Genomic DNA, 21,513 nt, shown 5'->3' with positions numbered 1-21,513 from the left:
CCGGGCACGCTCCGCCGCTACCGGGGCCCCGCGCACGGAGCCGCGATGGAGCCGCACCGGCACCGGGAGCGGCCCCGGGCGGTGCTGCTGCTGCTGCTGCTGCTGCTGCTGCTGCTCCGCGCCCCCGCGCCCGGCGCCGCGCAGGCAGGTGAGCACCGGCACCGGCACCGCCGGGGGCACGGGGGAACCGGGGCTGCGCGGCCGGAGCGGGCAAGGAGGAAACGGGGAAACACCGGAGCGCTCGGGGCTCCCGGGATGGGCGGCGGGAGTGGGAGCGCTCGGGGGTCCCGGCGCCCCCGGTGTCCCGATTCGGCCGGTACCGGACCCCGACCCAATCCCGGCAATTCCCGCGGCCGCTTCCCCCGCGGGAGCGTCTCGGGATCCCCCGGCGCTGTCCCGGCGGGGACCCCACGGCCCCGGGGGCACCGGGACTGGCAAAGCCCCCCCGGGATCGTGGCTCCGGCGGGACCGGGGCTCGCTGCCCCCTCCCGGGGGTCTGTCCCGGGGCTCGCTGCCCCCTCCCGGGAGTCGATCCCGCTCTCGGTGCCCCTTCTCGGGGGTCGGTCCCGCTCTCGGTGCCTCCTCCCGGGGGTCCCACCCGGGGTTCGGTGCCCCCTCCCGGGCTCGGTCCCGCTCTCGGTGCCCCCTCCCGCGCTCGGCACCTGCGGCCCCGCAGCTGCCCAGGCTAATTTTAGGCTGCGGGGCCGGGACCCGCCGATGCCTTTGGGATCCGGGTGGGACCCCCGAGGGCTTTGGGGGGGGATCCTTCAGACGGGACCCTCGGAAGGGCCCCGGCCCTGCCCGCGCGGCCCCCCCCGGCACCCCGGAAGGGCCGCGGCCGCCCGGGAGTTGTTTTTCAGTCCCCAAAGGAAAAACACCGAGGGCTGGACGCGCAGGTGGGGCCGGCGCCACCCCGAAATGCCGGCGGTGCCCGGGGGTGCCCGGGGCTTGGGGGGGGACACACGGGGGACCCCTCGGGGTGTCCCCTGCTCCATGTGCCACCGGCGACGCCTCGGCTGCCACCCACGGGGTCCGGATCGCACGGACGGGAGAGAGGCAACAGCGGGGGGCTCGGGGACACCTCGAGGGGCTCAGGGACACCTCGGGGGGCTCGGGGACACCACGGAGACACCGAGGGGACACCGAGGGGAGCGGCCGCAGCTCTGCACCCCCCAAAGCCGGGTCCCCGTCCCCTCTGAGAGCCCCCTTTGTTCGCCCGGGGCCCGGCGCACACAGCCCCCTTTGTGCCGCCGCCGGGGCCGAGGGCAGGAGGTCGCGCCTGGCCCCCCCCACCCCCCCGTCCCCCCGTCCCCGGTGTCCCCCCCGGTGCCCCCCCGGGTCCCCCGGTGCTATTCCTGGCGGCGGGGGCCGGGGGCCGCGGTGGCACGCGGCTGATAGCGGGGACGTGCCGGAGCTGCCAGCGGGGCCCCGCGCTGATAACGCCCGGTCCCGCCGCCGCCGCGGCGCCCGGGGGGGCCCCGGCATCGCCCCCCACCCCCCCCCCCCCGCGGGCAGGTGCACCCGGGGGTCGCGCCCCCGCAGCCCCCCGTGCCGGCGGGGTCCCGGTGGGACCCTCGGAGCCGCCGTTCATGATTCACCGGCGCTGCCCCAGCGCGCTCAAGGCTACGAGGATTGGGGGGGTGCTGGATGCTTCGCTCCCCCCCCCCCCCAACACCCTGGGGACCCCCCCCGGTGCTTCACGGGGGTCGCAGCACCCCCTTTTCCGGGCCCCCCGTGCCCATCCCCGGGGCGTCGGGGCTGGGGGCCGCTGCCATCGCAGCTGGGACCTTTTTATAGCCCCTTCCCTGCTAAAATAGCTCGGCCCGGGGCGGGGGGGCCCTTCCCGTGCGGGCACCGAGCTGCGTCCGCCCCCGGAGGGGTCCCGGGCCGGACAAAGCCGCCTTTGACCGCGGCCCCCCCGCGCCGGGGCCTGAGTCACGTCTGCCGGGTCCCGGGGGGGGGGGCCCGCACCCCTCCGTGCCCCCGGGGGTCCCGGTTTCGGGGGGCTCAGCCCCCCCCTCCCGTCCCGCCCGCCACAATCGCGGCTTTGTGCGGTGCCAGGGGAGGGGGCCCCGCGCACAAAGGGGGCCCTGTGCGCCCACGCGGGGTGGGGGGGACACCGAGCCCGTCACCCCCGGGGGGACCCCGCGCCCCCGAGCCCGGGGGTGTCCGCGGGGCTCGGCCCGGCCCTGTGGGGCGGTGGCGGCGGGGCCGAAGTCCGGGCGGGCGTGGCGGGGCGGGGGGGCCGTGCCCGCGGCACCCGCCTTGCGCAAGGCTCGCCCGGCCGGTTCGGGCACCGCGCTCCGGAGGGAGGGACGGGAGAGGAGGGGGAGGACCCGGCGCTCCCCGCCCCGGGCACCGCCACCCCCGCGGAGGAGTGGGGGGGATGTGGGGATGTGGGGGGGGGGGGACAAAAGGGAGGGGCAAGGACACCATGGAAGGGACAGGGACACCATGGAGGGGACAAGGACACCATGAGGGGGACAAGGACACCATGGAGGGGACAGGGACACCATAGAAAGGGGACAAGGACACCATGGAAGGGACAGGGACAGCACGGAGGGGACAAGGACACTGTGAGGGGGACACCAGAGAGGGGACAAGGACACCGTGGAGGGGACAGGGACACCATGGGGGGGGACAAGGACACCATGAGGGGACAGGGACACCATGTGTGGGATACCAGGGAGGGGACAGGGACAGAGCGGAGGGGACGAGGACACCATGGGGGGGACAGGGACACCATGGGGGGGGACAGGGACACCATGGAGGGAACACCATGGAGGGGACAGGGACACCATGAGGGGGACAAGGACACTGTGGGGGCGCACCATGGACAGGTCACTATGGGCACTGTGGGGGGCACAGGGCCAGCACAGGAGGGACAGAGACCAGCACAGGAGTGTCCAGGAGGAGTCGGAGCCACCAAGGAGGGGACATGGCCATTGAGGGGGGACATGGCCAGCTTGGAGTGGACAGCGAGCCCATACAGGACATTGGTGTGGCCATCAAGGGGAGGACGTGACCCTCGAAGGGGTGACACGGCCACCATGGGGACCATCAAGGGCAGGACATGACCAGCTCAGAGGGGACAGGGACCACACAGGGGATGTGGCCAGTGTGGAGGTGACACGGTGGCCACCGTGGGGAACCACCGTGGCCACCAAGGGGAGGACGTGACCATTCAAGGGGTGACACAAGCCCCCGTGGGAGTGCCGTGACCACGGCCACGACGCGTGGGACACGTCCAGCTCGGGGGGTGCTGTGGCCACGCGGGGGTGGCCGCGGTGGCCCCAGTGACCCCGTCGGTGGCCGCAGTGTGCGCGGGGACGCTGAACGGGCTGAGCGTGACGGGGGACGCGCAGCACCAGTACCAGACCCTGCACAAGATGTACAACAACTGCGAGATCGTCATGGGCAACCTGGAGATCGTCCTCATCGACCACACCCAGGACCTGTCCTTCCTCCAGGTGACCAAGGGTGTCCCCAGCCCCCCGCAGTGTCCCCAGCCCCACCTGTGGAGGGTGGCCGGGTGGCACCTGGCGGTCAGTGTGGGTGGTGGGGTGGCCGTGCTGACCGCATGGTGGCCACAGACCATCCAGGAGGTGACCGGGGGGAGGTTGGGTGACCATGCTGACCACATGGTGGCCACAGACCATCCAGGAGGTGACCGGGGGGAGGTTGGGTGACCATGCTGACCACATGGTGGCCACAGACCATCCGGGAGGTGACCAGGGGGAGGTTGGGTGGCCGTGCTGACCACATGGTGGCCACAGACCATCCGGGAGGTGACCGGGGGGAGGTTGGGTGGCCGTGCTGACCACACAGTGGCCACAGACCATCTGGGGAGGTTGGGTGGCCACGCTGACCACATGGTGGCCGCAGACCATCCGGGAGGTGACCGGGGGGAGGTTGGGTGGCCGTGCTGACCGCACAGTGGCCACAGACCATCTGGGGAGGTTGGGTGGCCACGCTGACCACATGGTGGCTGCAGACCATCCGGGAGGTGACCAGGGGGAGGTTGGGTGGCCATGCTGACCACACAGTGGCCACAGACCATCTGGGGGGGTGAGGTGGCCATGCTGACCGCATGGTGGCCGCAGACCATCCGGGAGGTGACCGGGGGGAGGTTAGGTGGCCATGCTGACCACATGGTGGCCACAGACCATCCAGGAGGTGACCGGGGGGAGGTTGGGTGGCCGTGCTGACCACATGGTGGCCACAGACCATCTGGGGGGGTGAGGTGGCCATGCTGACCGCATGGTGGCCGCAGACCATCCGGGAGGTGACCGGGGGGAGGTTGGGTGGCCATGCTGACCTCACAGTGGCCACAGACCATCTGGGGGGGTGAGGTGGCCATGCTGACCGCATGGTGGCCGCAGACCATCTGGGGGGGTGAGGTGGCCGTGCTGACCGCATGGTGGCCGCAGACCATCTGGGGGGGTGAGGTGGCCATGCTGACCGCATGGTGGCCGCAGACCATCTGGGGGGGTGAGGTGGCCGTGCTGACCGCATGGTGGCCGCAGACCATCCGGGAGGTGACCGGCTACATCCTGATCGCCATGAACGTGTTCGCGGCGCTGCCGCTGCGCAGCCTGCGCGTGATCCGCGGGACGCAGTTCTACGAGGAGCGCTTCGCCCTCTTCGTGCTGCTCAACTACAACCCCAACGCCACCCACGCCCTGCGCCAGCTCGGCCTCAGCCAGCTCACGGGTGGGGACATCGCCGGGGGCACGGGGACGGCGCGGGGTGGGGGCAACGCGGGGTTGGGGACGTCGCGAGGGGTTGGGGACGCTCAGGGTGGGTTGGGGGGTTGGGGATGTCGTGGGGTTGGGGACATCATGGGGTTGGGGACACCACAGGGAGCTGGAGACACCCATGGGAGCAGCACAGCGAGGGGACACCACAGGGTTGGGGACACTGTGGGGTTGGGGACATCGTGGGGTTGGGGACACTGTGGGGCTGGGGACACCACAGGGTTGGGGACACCATGGAGGGTTGGGGACACCCATGGAGTGTTGGGGACATCGTGGGGGGCTGAGGACACCACAGGGAGCTGGAGACACCCATGGGAGCAGCACAGAGAGGGGACATCATGGGGTTGGGGACACCAAGGGGGCTGGGGACACTGTGGGGTTGGGGACACCCAGGGGGGGTTGGGGATACCATGGAGGGTTGGGGACATCGTGGGGTTGGGGACGTCGCGAGGGGTTGGGGACACTCAGGGTGGGTTGGGGACATCGTGGGGGTGGGGACACCACAGGGAGCTGGAGACACCCATGGGAGCAGCACAGAGAGGGGACACCACGGGGTTGGGGACACCAAGGGGACTGGGGACACTGTGGGGTTGGGGACATTGTGGGGCTGGGGACACCACAGGATTGGGAACCCCAAGGGGGCTGGGGACACCCTGTGCCCCCTGTCCCCCCCGTCCCCCTCGTCCCCCCTGTCACCCCCATCACCCCTGTCCCCCCCGTCTCCCCCGTCACCCCTGTGCCCCCTGTCCCCAGAGATCCTGGCGGGGGGGGTGTACATCGAGAAGAACGCGCAGCTGTGCCACGTGGACACGGTGGAGTGGAGGGACATCATGAGGGACACGCGCCTGGAGCCCATCGTGAGGGACAACGGCAAGGGCTGTGCGTGCCAGGGCACACCGGGGCGCCTTTGGGGCCACCCCTGCGCTTGGGGTCCATCTGGGGGTCACCCCTGGGTTTGGGTCACTTTGGGGTGACCCCTCTGTGGCACCCGCAGGTCCCCCATGCCACGAGAGCTGCGGCGGCCACTGCTGGGGGCCCGGCCCCGAGGACTGCCAGAAACGTGGGTACCGCGGGAGGGGGCTCGGGGCGGGGGGGGCATCGGGGTGGTCAGGACCCGCCCGGCCCCCGCGGTGACCCCACGATGTCGCCCCGCAGTGACCAAGACCATCTGTGCCCCGCAGTGCAACGGGCGCTGCTTCGGGCGGGCGCCCAACGAGTGCTGCCACGAGGAGTGCGCGGGGGGCTGCACCGGCCCCCTCCGCACCCACTGCTTCGTACGTCACCGGGGCCGGCGGCCTCGTGTCCGTCTGTCCGTCCTTGTGTCCGTCTGTCCGTCCCTGTGTCTGTCTGTCTGTCCGTCCCCTGTGTCCGTCTGTCCGTCCTTGTGTCCGTCTGTCCGTCCCTGTGTCCATCTGTCTGTCCTTGTGTCCGTCTGTCCGTCCCTGCGTCCGCCTGTCCGTCCTTGTGTCCGTCTGTCTGTCCGTCCCCTGTGTCTGTCTGTCTGTCCATCCCCTGTGTCCATCTGTCCGTCCCTGTGTCCGTCTGTCCGTCCCTGTGTCTGTCTGTCTGTCCGTCCCCTGTGTCTGTCTGTCTGTCCCTGCGTCCGTCTGTCCATCCCCTGTGTCCGTCTGTTCGTCCCTGCGTCCGTCTGTCCATCCCTGTGTCCGTCTGTCCGTCCCCCGTGTCTGTCTGTCCATCCCCTGTGTCCGTCTGTCCGTCCCTGCGTCCGTCTGTCCGTCCTTGTGTCCGTCTGTCCGTCCCTGCGTCCGTCTGTCCGTCCTTGTGTCCGTCTGTCCGTCCCTGTGTCTGTCTGTCTGTCCTTGTGTCCGTCTGTCCGTCCCTGCGTCCGCCTGTCTGTCCTTGTGTCCGTCTGTCCGTCCCTGCATCCGTCTATCCGTCCTTGTGTCCGTCTGTCTGTCCCCTGTGTCCGTCTGTCCGTCCCTGCGTCCGTCCGTCTGTCCGTCCTTGTGTCCGTCTGTCCGTCCCTGTGTCTGTCTGTCCATCCCCTGTGTCCGTCTGATCGTCCCTGCGTCCGTCTGTCCATCCCTGTGTCCGTCTGTCCGTCCCCCGTGTCTGTCTGTCCATCCCCTGTGTCTGTCTATCCATCCCGTGTCCGTCTGTCCGTCCCTGTGTCCGTCTGCCCGTCCCTGCATCCATCTGTCCATCCCCTGCGTCTGTCTGTCCTTGTGTCTGTCTGTCCGTCCTTTGTGTCCGCCTGTCCATCCCCTGTGTCTGTCTGTCCACCCCTGTGTCCGTCGGTCCATCCCCTGTGTCCGTCTGTCCGTCCCTGCGTCCGTCTGTCCACCCCCGCGTCCGTCTGTCCACCCCTGTGTCCCTCTGTCCATCCCCTGTGTCCCTCTGTCCACCCCTGTGTCCATCTGTCCATCCCCTGTGTCCGTCTGTCCACCCCTGTGTCCAGCTGGCTGTCCCTGTGTCCCCGCTAACCATCCCCATGTCCACCCCATGTCCACCCCATGTCCACCCCATGTCCATCTGTCCCTCCCAGGCCTGCCGGCACTTCAACGACAGCGGCGCCTGTGTCCCGCTGTGTCCGCAGCCCCTCATCTACAACAAGCTCACGTTCCAGCTGGAGCCCAACCCCGACACCAAGTACCAGTACGGGGGGGTCTGCGTGCGGGAATGCCCCCGTGAGTCGGCGTTTGGGATGTGGGGGGCTCCGGGGGGCTCTGGGGACGGGCGCTCGGTGACCCCGAGCCTCTCCCCCCAGACAACTTCGTGGTGGACCAGAGCTCGTGCGTGCGCGCCTGCCCCAACGACAAGATGGAAGTGGAGAAGAACGGGCTGAAGATCTGCGAGCCCTGCGCGGGGCTGTGCCCCAAGGGTACGGGGCTGGGGGTCCCCGAGGGGGCCGGGGGTCGCGGGACCCCCCCTGACCCCTGTCCCGCACCCCACAGCCTGCGAGGGCACCGGCGCCGGCAGCAAATACCAGACCGTGGACTCGAGCAACATCGACACCTTCATCAACTGCACCAAGATCCTGGGCAACCTCGACTTCCTCATCACGGGCCTGGAGGGGTGAGGGGCGGGATTTGGGGGGCTCGGGGGTTGGGGGTGCAGCCCCCCGGCCCTACTGATGGCTGCGGCCCCGCAGGGATCCCTGGCGCAACATCTCGGCGCTGGACCCGGAGAAGCTGAACGTGTTCCGGACGGTGCGGGAGATCACGGGTGAGGAGCGGGGCTGGGGGTGCTGGGACCCCCCTGGAACCCCCCCCGGGACCCCCGGAGCCGCCCTGAGCCCACCGTGTCCCCGCAGGGTACCTGAACATCCAGTCCTGGCCCAAGCACATGCACAACTTCAGCGTCTTCTCCAACCTCGAGACCATCGGGGGCAGGAGCCTGTACAAGTGAGGAGCCTCTGCCGCGTGTCCCGCTCCGCCGATCCTCGAATTCCCTGTTTTCTCCGATCCCCGAATCCCCCGTCCTCCCCAATCCCTGAATTCCCCGTTTTCCCTAATCCCCGCATCCCCTCGTCCCTGCATCCCCGGCACCCCCCATCCCCATGTCCTTGTCCCTGTGTTCCCTCGGGACCTTCCCTCCCTCCCTCCGTCCCTCCCTCCCTCCCTCCCGCTCCCGGAGCCTCCGTCTCTCCCGGAGCATTCCCCGGGTCCCAGAACATCCCCTCACTCCCGGAGCATTCCCCGGCTCCCGGAATATTCTCCTGTTACCGGAGCTTCCCTTCCGCCGCTCCCGGGGCATCCCCTCATGCCCGGAGCATTCCCCGGATCCCAGAGCCGCTCCTGGAGCATTCCCTCACTCCCAGAACATTCCCTCACTCCCGGAGCATCCCCTCACTCCCGGAGCCTCCGTCTCTCCCGGAGCATTCCCCGGGTCCCGGAACATTCTCCTGTTACCGGAGCTTCCCTTCCGCCGCTCCCGGGGCATCCCCTCATGCCCGGAGCATTCCCCGGCTCCCGGAGCCGCTCCCGGAGCATTCCCCGGCTCCCGGAGCATTCCCCGGCTCCCGGAGCATTCCCCGGCTCCCGGAGCATTCCCCGGCTCCCGGAGCATTCCCTCACCCCCTGAGTATCCCCTCATGCCCGGAGCCGCTCCCGGAGCATTCCCTGGCTCCAGGAGCGGCTCCCGACTCCCGGTGCATCTCCTCACTCCCGGAGGATTTCCCGGCTCCCAGAGCATCTCCCGGTGCATCCCCTCACTCCCGAAGCATTCCCCGGATCCCAGGAGCATCCCTTCACTCCCGGAGCATCCCTTCACTCCCGGAGCAGCTCCTGGAGCATCCTCTCACTCCCGGAGCACCCCCAGCTCCCCGAGCACCCCCTCACTCCCGGAGCACCCTCTCACTCCTGGAGCATTCCCCTCACTCCCGGAGCATCCCCTCACTCCCGCAGCACCCCCAGCTCCCGGACCATCCCCTCACTCCCGGAGCACCCCCAGCTCCCCTCACTCCCTCCTGCCGCCCCCCCCCCGCGCTGACCGCCGCTCCCCGCAGCCGCGGCTTCTCCCTGCTGATCATGAAGAACGAGAACGTGACGTCGCTGGGGCTGCGCTCGCTGCGGGAGGTGAGCGCGGGCCGCGTGTACATCACGGAGAACCGGCGGCTCTGCTTCCTGCACACCGTGCACTGGGCCGCGCTCAGCCGCAGCCGCGCCGACCTCGACATCCGCAACAACCGACCCCGCAGCAAGTGCCGTGCGTGGGCCGGGCTGGGGAGGGGGCGTGGGACTCCCCCGTTCCCCCCCAGGGATCTCCTGGGCACCCCCAGAAGCCCTGAGAGCTCCCCGGTCCATCCCATAGGGAAGGGGACTCGGGGGACCCCCGGACCCCGCACTGAGACCCCCCCAATCTGTCCCACCAAGGAGGGGGTGGGGGACCCCCCCCGGCACCTCTTGGGCACCCCCAGACCCCGTCCTGAGACCCTCCCCCCGTCCTTCTCACAGGGGAGGGGGCGTGGGGACCCCTGGACCTCGTACTGAGGCACCCCCCCCCATCCCTCCAACACCCGGGAACCCCCAGCCCCGCTCTGAGCCCCCCGATGTCCCCCCGGGGACCCCCAACCCCGCTCTGAGCCCCCCGATGTCCCACCAGGGACCCCCAGCCCCTCTCTGAGCCCCTCTCTGTCCCCCCGGGGACCCCCAGCCCCTCTCTGAGCCCCCCGATGTCCCTGCAGAGCAAGAGGGGAAGGTGTGTGACCCGCTGTGCTCGGCCGAGGGCTGCTGGGGGCCCGGGCCCGGGCAGTGCCTGTCCTGCCGCTACTACAGCCGGAGGGGGGTCTGCGTGTCCACCTGCCGCTTCACCGAGGGGTCAGCGGGGCACGGGGGGCACGGGGGGCACGGGGGGTCAAGGGGGGCACGGGGGGCACGGGGACGTGGAGATGGACACTGCTGATGACCCCAGGGTGGGATGGACGCTGCAGGAGGGGACCCCAGGGTGGGACGGACACTGCTGATGACCCCAGGGTGGGATGGACACTGCAGGAGGGGACCCCAGGGTGGGATGGACATTGCTGATGACCCCAGGGTGGCACAGTCGCCGCCGGGCGGGCGCGGTGACGCTGCCCGGTGTCCCCAGGGACACGCGGGAGTTCTCGCAGGATGGCGAATGCTCCGAGTGCCACCCCGAGTGCGAGCGCATCGAGGGCGGGCCCACCTGCAACGGCTCGGTACGGGGACCCCAGACCCTGCCCTGAGCCCCCCTTTGTCCCTCCGAGCCTCGGGGACCCCCAGACCCCGCCCTGAGCCCCCCCTTTGTCCCTCCGAGCCTCGGGGACCCCCAGACCCTGCCCTGAGCCCCCCTTTGTCCCTCCGAGCCTCGGGGACCCCCAGACCCTGCCCTGAGCCCCCCTTTGTCCCTCCGAGCCTCGGGGATCCCCAGACCCCGCTCCGAGCCCCCCCTTTGTCCCTCCGAGCCTCGGGGACCCCCAGCCCCGCTCCGAGCCCCCCCTTTGTCGCCGCTGTCCCCTCCGCGGGTCCCCACACGTGTCCCCACCCCCCCGCAGGGCGCCGACACCTGCACGCGCTGTGCCCACTATCGCGACGGGCCCCACTGCGTGGAGCGATGTCCCGACGGAGTCCTGGGCGAGCGCGGCCCCATCTACAAATTCCCCGACGGCGGCCGCGAGTGCCGGCCCTGCCACGAGAACTGCACCCGGGGGTGGGCCCGGGGGGGCACCGGGGGGCCCAGGACGTCACTGGGGGGCAGGGTGGGGGTCCTGAGACCTCACTGGGCGACCCAGGACATCATTTGGGGGTCCTGAGACCTCACTGGGGGACCCAGGACATCACTGGGAGCAGGGTGGGGGTCCCAGGGCTGGTTGGGGGGCAGGGTGGGGGTCCTGAGACCTCATTGGGGGAAGGATGGGGGGGCCCGGGGCTGGCTGGGGGGCTCGGGACCCTGATGGGGGTAGGTTGGGGGGTCTGGGGACCTCATTGGGGGCAGGTTGGGGATCTGGGGATCCCGTGGGGGGCAGTTGGGGGTCTCTAGACCTTGTTGGGAGCAGGATGGGGGCCCTGAGACCTCATTTGGGGCAGGGTTGGGGGACCCAGGACCCCATGGGGGGCAGGTTGGGGGTCCCAGGTGCCCGCTGTGGGGGGGGGTCCCACACCGGCTGACCCCCGGCTCCGTCTCTCAGGTGCGTGGGGCCGCTGCTGCGGGACTGCCTGGGGGACACCCTGCCCGTGTCCAGGTACGGGGGGTGCGGGGACATCCCGGGGGGGGCTGGGGGGACCCCAAAAGGCTGCGAGGACATCCCGGGGGGGGCTGGGGGGACCCCAAAAAGCTGCGGGGACATCCCGGGTGGGGCTGGGGGGACCCCAAAAGGCTGCGGGGACATCCTGGAGGGGGCTGTGGGGCCATCCCGTGCCATCCCGTGCCATCCCGTGCCATCCCGTGCCCTGTCGTGCCCGCCAGCCCGGGCTTGGGGCGCATCCCCGGGGCCGGGATGGGGGCGGGGAGGGTGTGGGATCCTGCCAGGACCTGGCGGGTCCTGCCAGGCACTGAGCCGAGCCCCGTCCCCTGTCCCTGTCCCTGTCCCGGTCCCGCCCCGGTCCCGCAGGCGGACCCCGACGCTGGTGGCGGTCATGGTGGTCGGCGGGGGCTTCCTCTCCTGCTCGCTCGTGCTGCTGGCGCTGCTCTACTGGCGGGGGAAGAAGATCCAGAAGAAGCGGGCGATGCGGCGCTACCTGGAGAGGGGCGAGGTCAGCGCCGGCAGCACCGGGAGAGCCCCCGGGAACGGCCCCGGGAACGGCCCCGGGATGGCGGGGAGGGGGTGGGGCCCGTCCCGTTGCCGTGTCCATCTCTGCGGCCGGCCCGGTCTCGCTCTGCATCCTCACCCTGCTCTGCTCCTGTCCCCGTCCTTGTCCCCATCCCATCCCACCCCATCCCATCCCATCCCATCAATCCCATCCCATCCCATCAATCCCATCCCACCCCATCCCATCCCATCCCATCAATCCCATCCCATCCCATCAATCCCATCCCATCCCATCCCATCCCATCCCATCCCATCCCCATCCCATCCCCATCCCATCCCATCCCCATCCCATCCCCATCCCATCCCATCCCATCCCATCCCATCCCCGTTCCCGTTCCCACTCCGTGTCCCGCCCGGCAGAGCCTGGAGCCGCTGGATCCCAGTGAAAAAGCCAACAAGGTCCTGGCCCGGATCTTCAAGGAGACGGAGCTGAAGCGCCTCAAGGTCCTGGGCTCCGGCGTCTTCGGCACCGTGCACAAGGTGGGGGCGATTTGGGGAGGGGGTCGGGGGGCTGAGGTGCCATCCCATCAATCCCATCAATCCCATCCCAATCCCATCCCAATCCCATCTCAATCCATCCCATCCCATAAATCCCATCCCATCGCAAACCATCCCATCCCATCCCATCCATCCTATAAATCCCATGAATCCATCCCATCCCAATCCATCCCATCCCAATCCTGTCCTATAAATCCCATAAATCCCATCCATCCCATCCCATCCCATCCTATAAATCCCATAAATCCCATCCCATCCCATCCCAATCCCATCTCAATCCATGCCATCCCATAAATCCCATAAATCCCATCCCAATCCATCCCATCCCATCCCATCCCATCAATCCCATAAATCCCATAAATCCCATCCCAATCCATCCCATCCCAATCCATCCCATAAATCGATCCCATCCCATCCCATAAATCCCATAAATCCCATCCCAATCCATCCCATAAATCCCATAAATGCCATCCCAATCCATCCCATCCCACCAATCCTATAAATCCCATAAATCTATCCCATAAATGCCATCCCGTCCCATCAATCCCATCCCATCCCATCAATCCCATCAATCCCATCCCATCCCAATCCATCCCATCCCAATCCCAATCCCGCCCCCTCAGGGTATCTGGATCCCGGACGGGGATTCCATCAAGATCCCGGTGAGCATCAAGGTGATCCAGGACTGGAGCGGGCAGCAATCCTTCCACGCCGTCACCGACGTGAGTGCCCCGGGGGAGGGGAGGGCTCTGGGGGGGCCCTGGGGGGGCTCCGGGGGTCCCCCTCGGTTCGGGGGGGGGGGCTGAGGGTGCTCCAGGGCTGCTTCGGGGGGGGCTCTGAGGTGGCTCCGGGGTCCCCCTGGGGCTGGGGGCTGCGTTCTGGGGGGGTTCTGGGGGTGCTCCGGGGGTGCTCCAGGTATCCCCCCTTGGAACCGGGGATGCTCCGGGGGTGCTCCGGGGGTGCTCCGGGGGTGCTCCAGGTATCCCCCCTTGGAACCGGGGCTGCTCCGGGGGTGCTCCGGGGGTGCTCCGGGGGTGCTCCAGGTGTCCCCCCTTGGAACCGGGGGTGCTCCGGGGGTGCTCCGGGGGTGCTCCAGGGGTGCTCCGGGGGTGCTGCCCGTGTCCCTCTGGGGTCGGGGCTGCTCCAGGGGTGCTCCGGGTATCCCCCTGGAACTGGGAGTGGTCCGGGGGTGCTCTGGGGGTGCTCCAGGGGTGCTCCGGGGGTGCTCTAGGTGTCCTCCTGGAACCGGGGGTGCTCTGGGGGTGCTCTGGGGGAGCTCTGGGGGTGCTCCAGGGGTGCTCCGGGGGTGCTCTAGGTGTCCTCCTGGAACTGGGGGTGCTCCAGGGGTGCTCCAGCGGTGCTGCCCGTGTCCCTCTGGGGTTGGGGATGCTCCGGGGGTGCTCTGGGTATCCCCCTGGAACTGAGGGTGCTCCGGGGGTGCTCCGGGGATGCTGCCCGTGTCCCCCTGGGGTCAGGGGTGCTCCAGGGGTGCTCCAGGGGTGCTCCAGGTATCCCCCTGGAACTGGGAGTGGTCCGGGGGAGCTCTGGGTGTCCCCCCTTGGAACCGGGGGTGCGCTGGGGGTGCTCCGGGGGTGCTCCAGGTGTCCCCCTGGAACCAGAGGTGCTCTGGACGTGCTCCGGGGGTGCTCCGGGGGTGCTCCGGGGGTGCTCCGGGGGTGCTGCCCGTGTCCCCCTGGGGTCGGGGCTGCTCCGGGGGTGCTCTGGGTATCCCCCTGGAACTGGGAGTGGTCCGGGGGTGCTCCGGGGGTGCTCCGGGGGTGCTCTGGGGGTGCTGCCCATGTCCTCCTGGAACCGGGGGTGCTCCGGGGGTGCTCTGGGGGTGCTGCCCGTGTCCTCCTGGAACCGGGGGTGCTCCGCGGATGCTGACCGTGTCCCCCCAGCACATGCTGGCCATCGGCAGCCTGGACCACTCGTACATCGTGCGCCTGCTGGGCATCTGCCCGGGCCCGCAGCTGCAGCTGGTGACGCAGCTGCTGCCGCTGGGCTCCCTGCTCGAGTACGTGCGCAAGAACCGCGACTCCATCAGCCCCCAGCTGCTGCTCAACTGGTGCGTCCAGGTGGCCAAGGTCAGTCCCCCGCAGCGGTTTTGGGGTTTTTCCTGCCCTCCCCGCTGCCGCTGAGCCGAATGCCCCCCCCTTTTTGCAGGGGATGTACTACCTGGAGGAGCACCGCATGGTGCACCGCAACCTGGCCGCTCGCAACGTGCTGCTCAAGTCGCCCAGCCAGGTGCAGGTGGCTGATTTTGGGATCGCCGACCTGCTCTACCCCGATGACAAAAAATACTTCTACAACGAGGTCAAGGTGGGGCTTGCTGGGGATGCCCTGAGCTGTGGGATCCCCCCCAGTCCCATCCCCTTTGTGTTCCCAGTGCGCAAGGATGTCCCATCCCCTCCGTGCCACCCACCCCGACCCCCTGAGACCCCCAATATCCCATTCCCTGTGTCCCCAGCACCCAGGGATGTCCCACCCCCTCTGTGCCACCCCTCCTGCACCCCTGGGACCCCCAAAATCCCATCCCCTGTGTCCCCAGCACCCAGGGATGTCCCATCCCCTCTGTGCCACCCCTCCTGCACCCCTGGGACCCCCAAAATTCCATCCCCTCCTCATCCCCAGCTCCCAGAGATGCCCCACCCCGCACCCCTGGGACCCCCAAAATCCCATCCCCTCCTTGTCCCCAGCACCCAGGGATGCCCCACCCCTCACCCCTGGGACCCCCAAAATCCCATCCCCTGTGTCCCCAGCACTCAGGGATGTCCCATCCCCTCTGTGCCACCCCTCCTGCACCCCCGGGACCCCCAAAATCCCATTCCCTGTGTCCCCAGCACCCAGGGATGCCCCACCCCCTCCATGTCACCCACCCCGCACCCCTGGGACCCCCAAAATCCCACCCCCTCCATATCCCATCCCCTCTCTTCTGCCCATCCCGCACCTCCAGGACCCCCTGCGTGCCACCCCCTCCGTGTCCCCTGCCCCGTGGGGTGTCCCCTCCTTGTCCCCGTGTCCCACTCCCCCTTTTCCCGCAGACTCCCATCAAGTGGATGGCGCTGGAGAGCATCCACTTCGGGAAGTACACGCACCAGAGCGACGTCTGGAGCTACGGTGAGCGGTCCCCCCGTGTCCCCCCGTGTCCCCCCGTGTCCCCGCGGGGCTCACGGGGCCTGTCCCCGCCCCAGGGGTGACACTGTGGGAGATGATGACGTTCGGGGCCGAGCCCTACGCCGGCATCCGCCTGGCAGAGGTGCCCGACCTGCTGGAGAAGGGGGAGCGGCTCTCGCAGCCCCAGATCTGCACCATCGACGTCTACATGGTGATGGTGAAATGTGAGTGTCCCCAGAGCTGTCCCCAGAGCTGTCCCCAACCCTGGGCAGGCTCCTGCTGCTGTCCCCTGAGCTGTCCCTGTTCCCTGGAGGGTCCTGCTCCAGTTCCCATCCCCATCCTGCTGCTGTCCCCAGCCCTAAGCAGGGTCCTGCTGCTGTCCCCAGAGCTGTCCCCGTTCCCAGGAGGATCCTGTCCCTGTCCCTATCCCCATCCCCGGCTCCTGCTGCTGTCCCCAGAGCTGTCCCCAACCCTGGACAGGTCCTGCCGCTGTCCCCGTCCCTGTCCCCGTTCCCAGGAGGGTCCCGTCCCCATCCCCGGCTCCTGCTGCTGTCCCCAAAGCTGTGCCCAGCCCTGGACAGGTCCTGCTGCTGTCTCCGGAGCTGTCCCCGTTCCCAGGAGGGTCCTGTCCCCATCCCCATCCCCGGCTCGTGCCGCTGTCCCCAACCCTGGGCAGGCTCCTGCCGCTGTCCCCTGAGCTGTCCCTGTCCCCATCCCTGGCTCCTGCTGCTGTCCCCAACCCTGGGCAGGCTCCTGCTGCTGTCCCCATCCCCATCCCCGGTTCCTGCTGCTGTCCCCAAAGCTGTGCCCAGCCCTGGACAGGTCCTGCTGCTGTCCCCAGAGCTGTCCCCGTTCCCAGGAGGATCCTGTCCCTGTCCCTGTCCCTGTCCCTATTCCCAGGAGGATCCTGTCCCTGTCCCTGTCCCCGTCCCTGTCCCTGTCCCTGTCCCCGTCCCTGTCCCTGTCCCCATTCCCAGGAGGATCCTGTCCCCGTCCCCGTCCCTGTCCCGGTCCCTGTCCCTGTCCCTGTCCCCGTCCCTGTCCCCGTCCCCGTCCCTGTCCCCGTCCCCGGCTCCTGCCGCTGTCCCCAACCCCGGACAGATTCCTGCTCCTGTCCTCACCTCTGTCCCCACCCCCAGGGCCAGATCCCGGTCCTGTCCCGATCCCAGCCGTGTCCCCACCCCCAGGGTGGCTCCTGCCCGTGTCCCCACCCCCCCCCCGTGACCGTGTCCCCGCTGTGCCCCCCGCCCCCCAGGCTGGATGATCGATGAGAACATCCGCCCCACCTTCAAGGAGCTGGCCAACGAGTTCACGCGCATGGCCCGGGACCCGCCGCGCTACCTGGTCATCAAGGTGAGCCCCCAGACCCCCCAGAGCCCCCCCAGAGCCCCCCAGAGCTACCTGGTCATCAAGGTGAGCCCCCAGACCCCCCCAGAGACCCCCAGAGCTACCTGGTCATCAAGGTGAGCCCCCCCAGACCCCCCAGAGCCCCCCAGAGCCCCCCAAACTACCTGGTCATCAAGGTGAGCCCCCCCAGACCCCCCAGAGCCTCCCAGAGCTACCTGGTCATCAAGGTGAGCCCCCAGACCCCCCAGAGCCCCCCAAACTACCTGGTCATCAAGGTGAGCCCCCCCAGACCCCCCAGAGCCTCCCAGAGCTACCTGGTCATCAAGGTGAGCCCCCAGACCCCCCCAGAGCCCCCCAAACTACCTGGTCATCAAGGTGAGCCCCCCCAGACCCCCCCAGACCCGAACTGGGACCCCCCCCGTGTTAGCCGGTGGTCAAGGTGAGCCCCCCCCCCGCAGCAGGAGAACGGGGCCGCGCCCCCCGCCGAGCCCCCCACCCTCAGTGACAAGGAGCTGGACGAGGTGGAGACGCTGGAGCTGGAGGAGGAGGAGGAGCTGGAGCCCTTCGGCCTCGGGCCCGGGCTGTGCCCGCAGCGCCCGCGGGGCAGCTGCGCCCGGGTGAGGCCCGAGTGGGGCTGGGGGCGCCGGGGGGCTCGGGGGGCTCTGGGGATGCGGCTTGGGGTGTGGCACGGGGTCCTGGAATGTGGCACGGGGTCCTGGGGTGTCACAGGGGGTCCTGGGGTGTCACAGGGGTCCTGGGGTGTCACACGGGGTCCTGGGATGTGGCACGGGGTCCTGGGGTGTCACACGGGGTCCTGGGGTGTGACGTGGGGTCCTGGAAGATGACAAGGTCCTGGAAGATGGCACGGGGTCCTGGGGTGTCACACGGGGTCCTGGGGTGTCACACGGGGTCCCAGAATGTGCCACAAGGGACATTCAAAGTCCCCCACGGGGGTGGGATCTGGAGCCAACCCCTGCTCTGCCCCCCCCCCCCAGTCGCCCCCTCCCCGCCCTGCCAGGACCCCCCGCCCCATTCCCGCAGCAGAGAGGGGGTCCCTGTCCCCGTGTCCCCCGCTCTGTCCCCGTGCCCCCTGTCCCCCGTCCCCTGCCCCCCTATCCCCCTGTTCCTCTGTCCCCGTGTCCCCGTGCCCCCTGTCCCCGTGTCCCCCTGTCCCTCTGTCCCCCTGTCCCTCTGTCCCCGTGTCCCCTGTCCCCGTGTCCCCCTGTCCCTCTGTCCCCCTGTCCCTCTGTCCCCGTGTCCCTGGCCGGTGCCAGCCCCGCCGTGTCCCCGCAGAGCCCCAGCCTGCTGAGCCCCCCCGCCGGGTACATCCCCATGAACCAGCCCGGCTTCACCCGAACGGTACCGGGGGCGCTTCGGGGGGGGCTCGGGGAAGGGGCTGGGGGGGCGACCGTGGGGTGCCAGGGTGGGGGCACAAAGGGGTGACATGGGGAGGGAGGCGGTGGAAGAGAGGTTGGGGTCTGCAGGGGTCCCCCCGTGACCCCCGATGTCCCCAAGGGCGGGGGGTTGGGGTCCTGTTGGGGTCCCCCCCTGACCCCCGCTGTCCCCAAGGGTGGGGGAAGGCGGACCAGAGGCAGGATTGGGGTCCTCAGGGGTCCCCCCCTGTCCCCCGCTGTCCCCAAGGGTGGGGGGTCCCAGGGCGGGGTTGGGGTCCTTTTGGGGTCCCCCCCTGACCCTCGATGTCCCCAGGCCGGGGTTGGGGTCCTGTTGGGGTCCCCCCCTGACCCCCGCTGTCCCCAGGCCGGGGGGTCGCGGCCGCTGCGGCGGAGCCGTCAGGAGTCGCTGGGCCGGACGGTGTCCGAGTCGTCCGAGGGTCGCGGCACCGCCTCGGAGCTGGAGCTGGGCGAGGGGGGGTCCCTGGCCGGGAGCCTCTGCCGCAGCCTCCGCTCGCGGGGGGGGGACAGCGCGTACCTGTCCCAGCGCGAGAGCTTCCCCCCCCCGCCCCCCAGCTCCGAGGGCAGCGAGGAGGACCCCAATGGCTACGTCACCCCCAACTGCGCCCACCGTGGTGAGGAGGGGGCTTTAGGGGGTCCTGTCCCGTTGGATTGGGGTCTGGGGTCTCCCCCAGTCCGTGGGGGTTTTGGGGAGGGGGTTTCTGTCCCGTTGGGTTGGGGTCTGGGGGCTCCCCCAGTCCGTGGGGGTCCTTATGGGCTGGGGGGGTCCCATTCCCGCAGGGTTTGGGGTTGGGGGGCTCCTGTGGCTGGAGGGGGAATCCATCCCCTGGTTTTGGGGGTGGGGGGTCCCATCCGTGCAGGGTGTGGGGTCTGGGCTGGGGGGGATCATTTAGGGGATGCTCTTTTAGGGTCTGGGGTCCAAGGGGGGGGGCACCATTTAGGGGATGCTCTTTTAGGGTCTGGGGTCCAAGAGGGGCGGATCATTTAGGGGATGCTCTTTTAGGGTCTGGGGTCCAAGAGGGGCACATCATTTAGGGGATGCTCTTTTAGGGTTTTGACCTGGGATGAACCCAGGTGAGACCCCCCCCTTCCCCCCCAAACCGAGGGTCCTGCGGGCAGCCAGGGGGACCCCAGGAGGGCTCGGGGGCGGGGGGGGGGGGAAGCCCTGGCCGGTGTCTGACCCCCCCCTCCACCCCCCAGATTCAGACCCCGCGGGGGTCTCGCTGCCGGAGCCGCAGGAGGAGGAGGAGGAGGAGTACGAGTACATGAACCGGCGGCCGGGGGGGGCCCCGGGAGCCCCCCAGCCCCGGCCGGCCTCGCTGGAAGAGTTGGGCTACGAATACATGGAGGTGGGCTCAGACCCGGGGGGACCCCCGGGAGCCCCCTTAGGCCGGGGGGCACCGCAGCACGACGAGGATGAGGAGGACGAAGAAGAGGACTACGAGTACATGAACAAACAGCCGCGGCTCAGCCGCTCGCTGGGCAGCGACCCCGGCGGGGGCGTTCCGGGACCCCCCCTCCCCCGGCACGACGGCTACACCGATATGAGACCGGGGGACACCTCCGGCACCTCCCCGGAGGAGGAAGAGGAGGAGGAGGACGATGAAGAGCAAGGCTACGAGGAGATGGACGCCGTGGTGACCCCGCGCTGCCCCGGCTGCCGCGGCCCCCCCGGGACCCCCATGAAGCCCCTGCGGAGTTTGGAAGCCTCGGACTGCGCCTTCGACAACCCCGATTATTGGCACAGCCGCCTCTTCGCCAAGGCCGATGCCCAGCGGACGTAGGGGACCCCCCCCCCACCCCACCCCGGGACCCCTCCCCCCCTCCCAGGGGGGGCTCACGTTGGATATGAAGGATCCCCCCTCCCATCGGGCGGAGGGTCGGGGGTCTCAGCCCCTCCGGGGGCGGCTGTGGCCTCTCCCCTCCCTTCCCCTCACCCCTTTTTTTTGTTTTGGGTAGGGGGGTGGGGGGGCTGAGAGCACGCCGAGGTGGGGAGGGGGCAGCGGAGACCCCCTGCATCCCCCTCCCATCGTTTCTTTCCTCCCTGTCCCCCCACCCTCACTGAAGGCGCTCCCCCCAATCCCTCGGGGAGGGTCCCTGGGGGGGGGGCGGGGGTCACCGGATGAGGTCAGACGGGATTTCTGAAGGACCCCAGACTCATTTTCAGGTTTCCCCATTCCCCGCTGCCACCGGAGTGAAGATTTGGGGGTGGTCCCCCTCTCCCCCGGGGGAGGGGAGGAGGCGGTTCGCCCCCCGGGATCCCTTTTTGGGGTGTTTTCCCCGGTTTTTTGGGGGCTGCCCGGGTTGGGGGGGGGGGGGACACCCCCCACTCAGGGATCGCCCTCGGCCCCGGGGGTCGCGCGGGATGAGTGAAAATAAAGGAAGTTGAGTAAAAGCGTCGGTGCTGCGGCTTTGGGGGCTCAGAGAGGGGCTGGACCGGGGGGGGCGCGGGGGGGACACCGGACCGGGGACCGGGACCATGGCCTGGGGACAGCGACAGCCCCGGGGCAGTGACCGGCCCCGGTGTGGTCGCGGTGCCGGGGGTCGAGGGGAGCACCGGGGGGGTGCGGCGGGGCTGGGACCATGGGACTGAGGCCGCTGAGTGGGTCCGGTGCCGCGGTCCAGCAGTGACCGGTGCCGGTGTGGCCGCGGTGCCGGTGCTGGCGGAGGTGAGGTGGGGCGGACCGGAGGGTCGGGGGGTGCTGCGTGGGACCGGTGCTGCAGGGTTGGATCCAGGACCATGCGGCGGGGACCCCGAGAGACGAAGGAGGGAGAGAATGACCGCTCCCGGTGCCGTCCCGGTGCCGAAACGCCGCACCCGCCCCTTCCTCTCCCGTTCCCTCCTTCCGCCTACATCCCCCATCACCCTCCGCGGCCACGTCCGTTCTCGTACCTTACCTCCTCTCGCGAGAGCCGCGCTGCGCACTGGCAGTTGTAGTCCACGGGGTACACCAAGGGGGGCGGCACACACCCGTCCGGGGCACTGCGCGCGGGGACCGCCGGGAGTTGTAGTCCAGGGGGGCGGGGAGGACTCGTGTTCCCAGCGTGCCCCGCGCGGAGCCCGCGCTCTGCCCTGCTCGCGCCTCCGGCTCGCGGTCCCGGGGGCTCCTCAGCGCCGGGCGGGGGGGGCTCGACCAGGCCCGGGGGGGCTCCG

General features: G+C 69.9%; 1 protein-coding gene across 1 annotated transcript; it reads left to right on the top strand.

The window, feature by feature from the left end:
* Positions 1–45: 45 nt before the first annotated feature.
* Positions 46–20,143, top strand: ERBB3 (erb-b2 receptor tyrosine kinase 3; the record flags this gene model as incomplete). The annotated part of the gene is made up of 28 exons (XM_082299058.1): positions 46–148; positions 3,319–3,470; positions 4,527–4,713; positions 5,511–5,636; positions 5,752–5,817; positions 5,913–6,031; positions 7,264–7,405; positions 7,486–7,599; positions 7,673–7,793; positions 7,870–7,943; positions 8,032–8,122; positions 9,226–9,425; positions 9,904–10,036; positions 10,305–10,395; positions 10,732–10,886; positions 11,365–11,418; positions 11,788–11,929; positions 12,346–12,465; positions 13,107–13,205; positions 14,385–14,570; positions 14,650–14,805; positions 15,528–15,603; positions 15,678–15,824; positions 16,856–16,953; positions 17,406–17,564; positions 18,241–18,306; positions 18,706–18,973; positions 19,560–20,143. The coding sequence occupies 28 exons, from the start codon at positions 46–48 to the stop codon at positions 20,141–20,143; spliced, it is 4,029 nt and encodes a 1,342-aa protein (XP_082155184.1).
* Between the last annotated feature and the right edge of the window lie 1,370 nt (positions 20,144–21,513).

This window comes from Coloeus monedula (genome assembly GCF_965178545.1).
Source record: "Coloeus monedula genome assembly, chromosome: 30".
In the NCBI taxonomy this organism is placed as follows: domain Eukaryota; kingdom Metazoa; phylum Chordata; class Aves; order Passeriformes; family Corvidae; genus Coloeus; species Coloeus monedula.
This window is presented reverse-complemented; position numbering and strand designations above follow the sequence as displayed.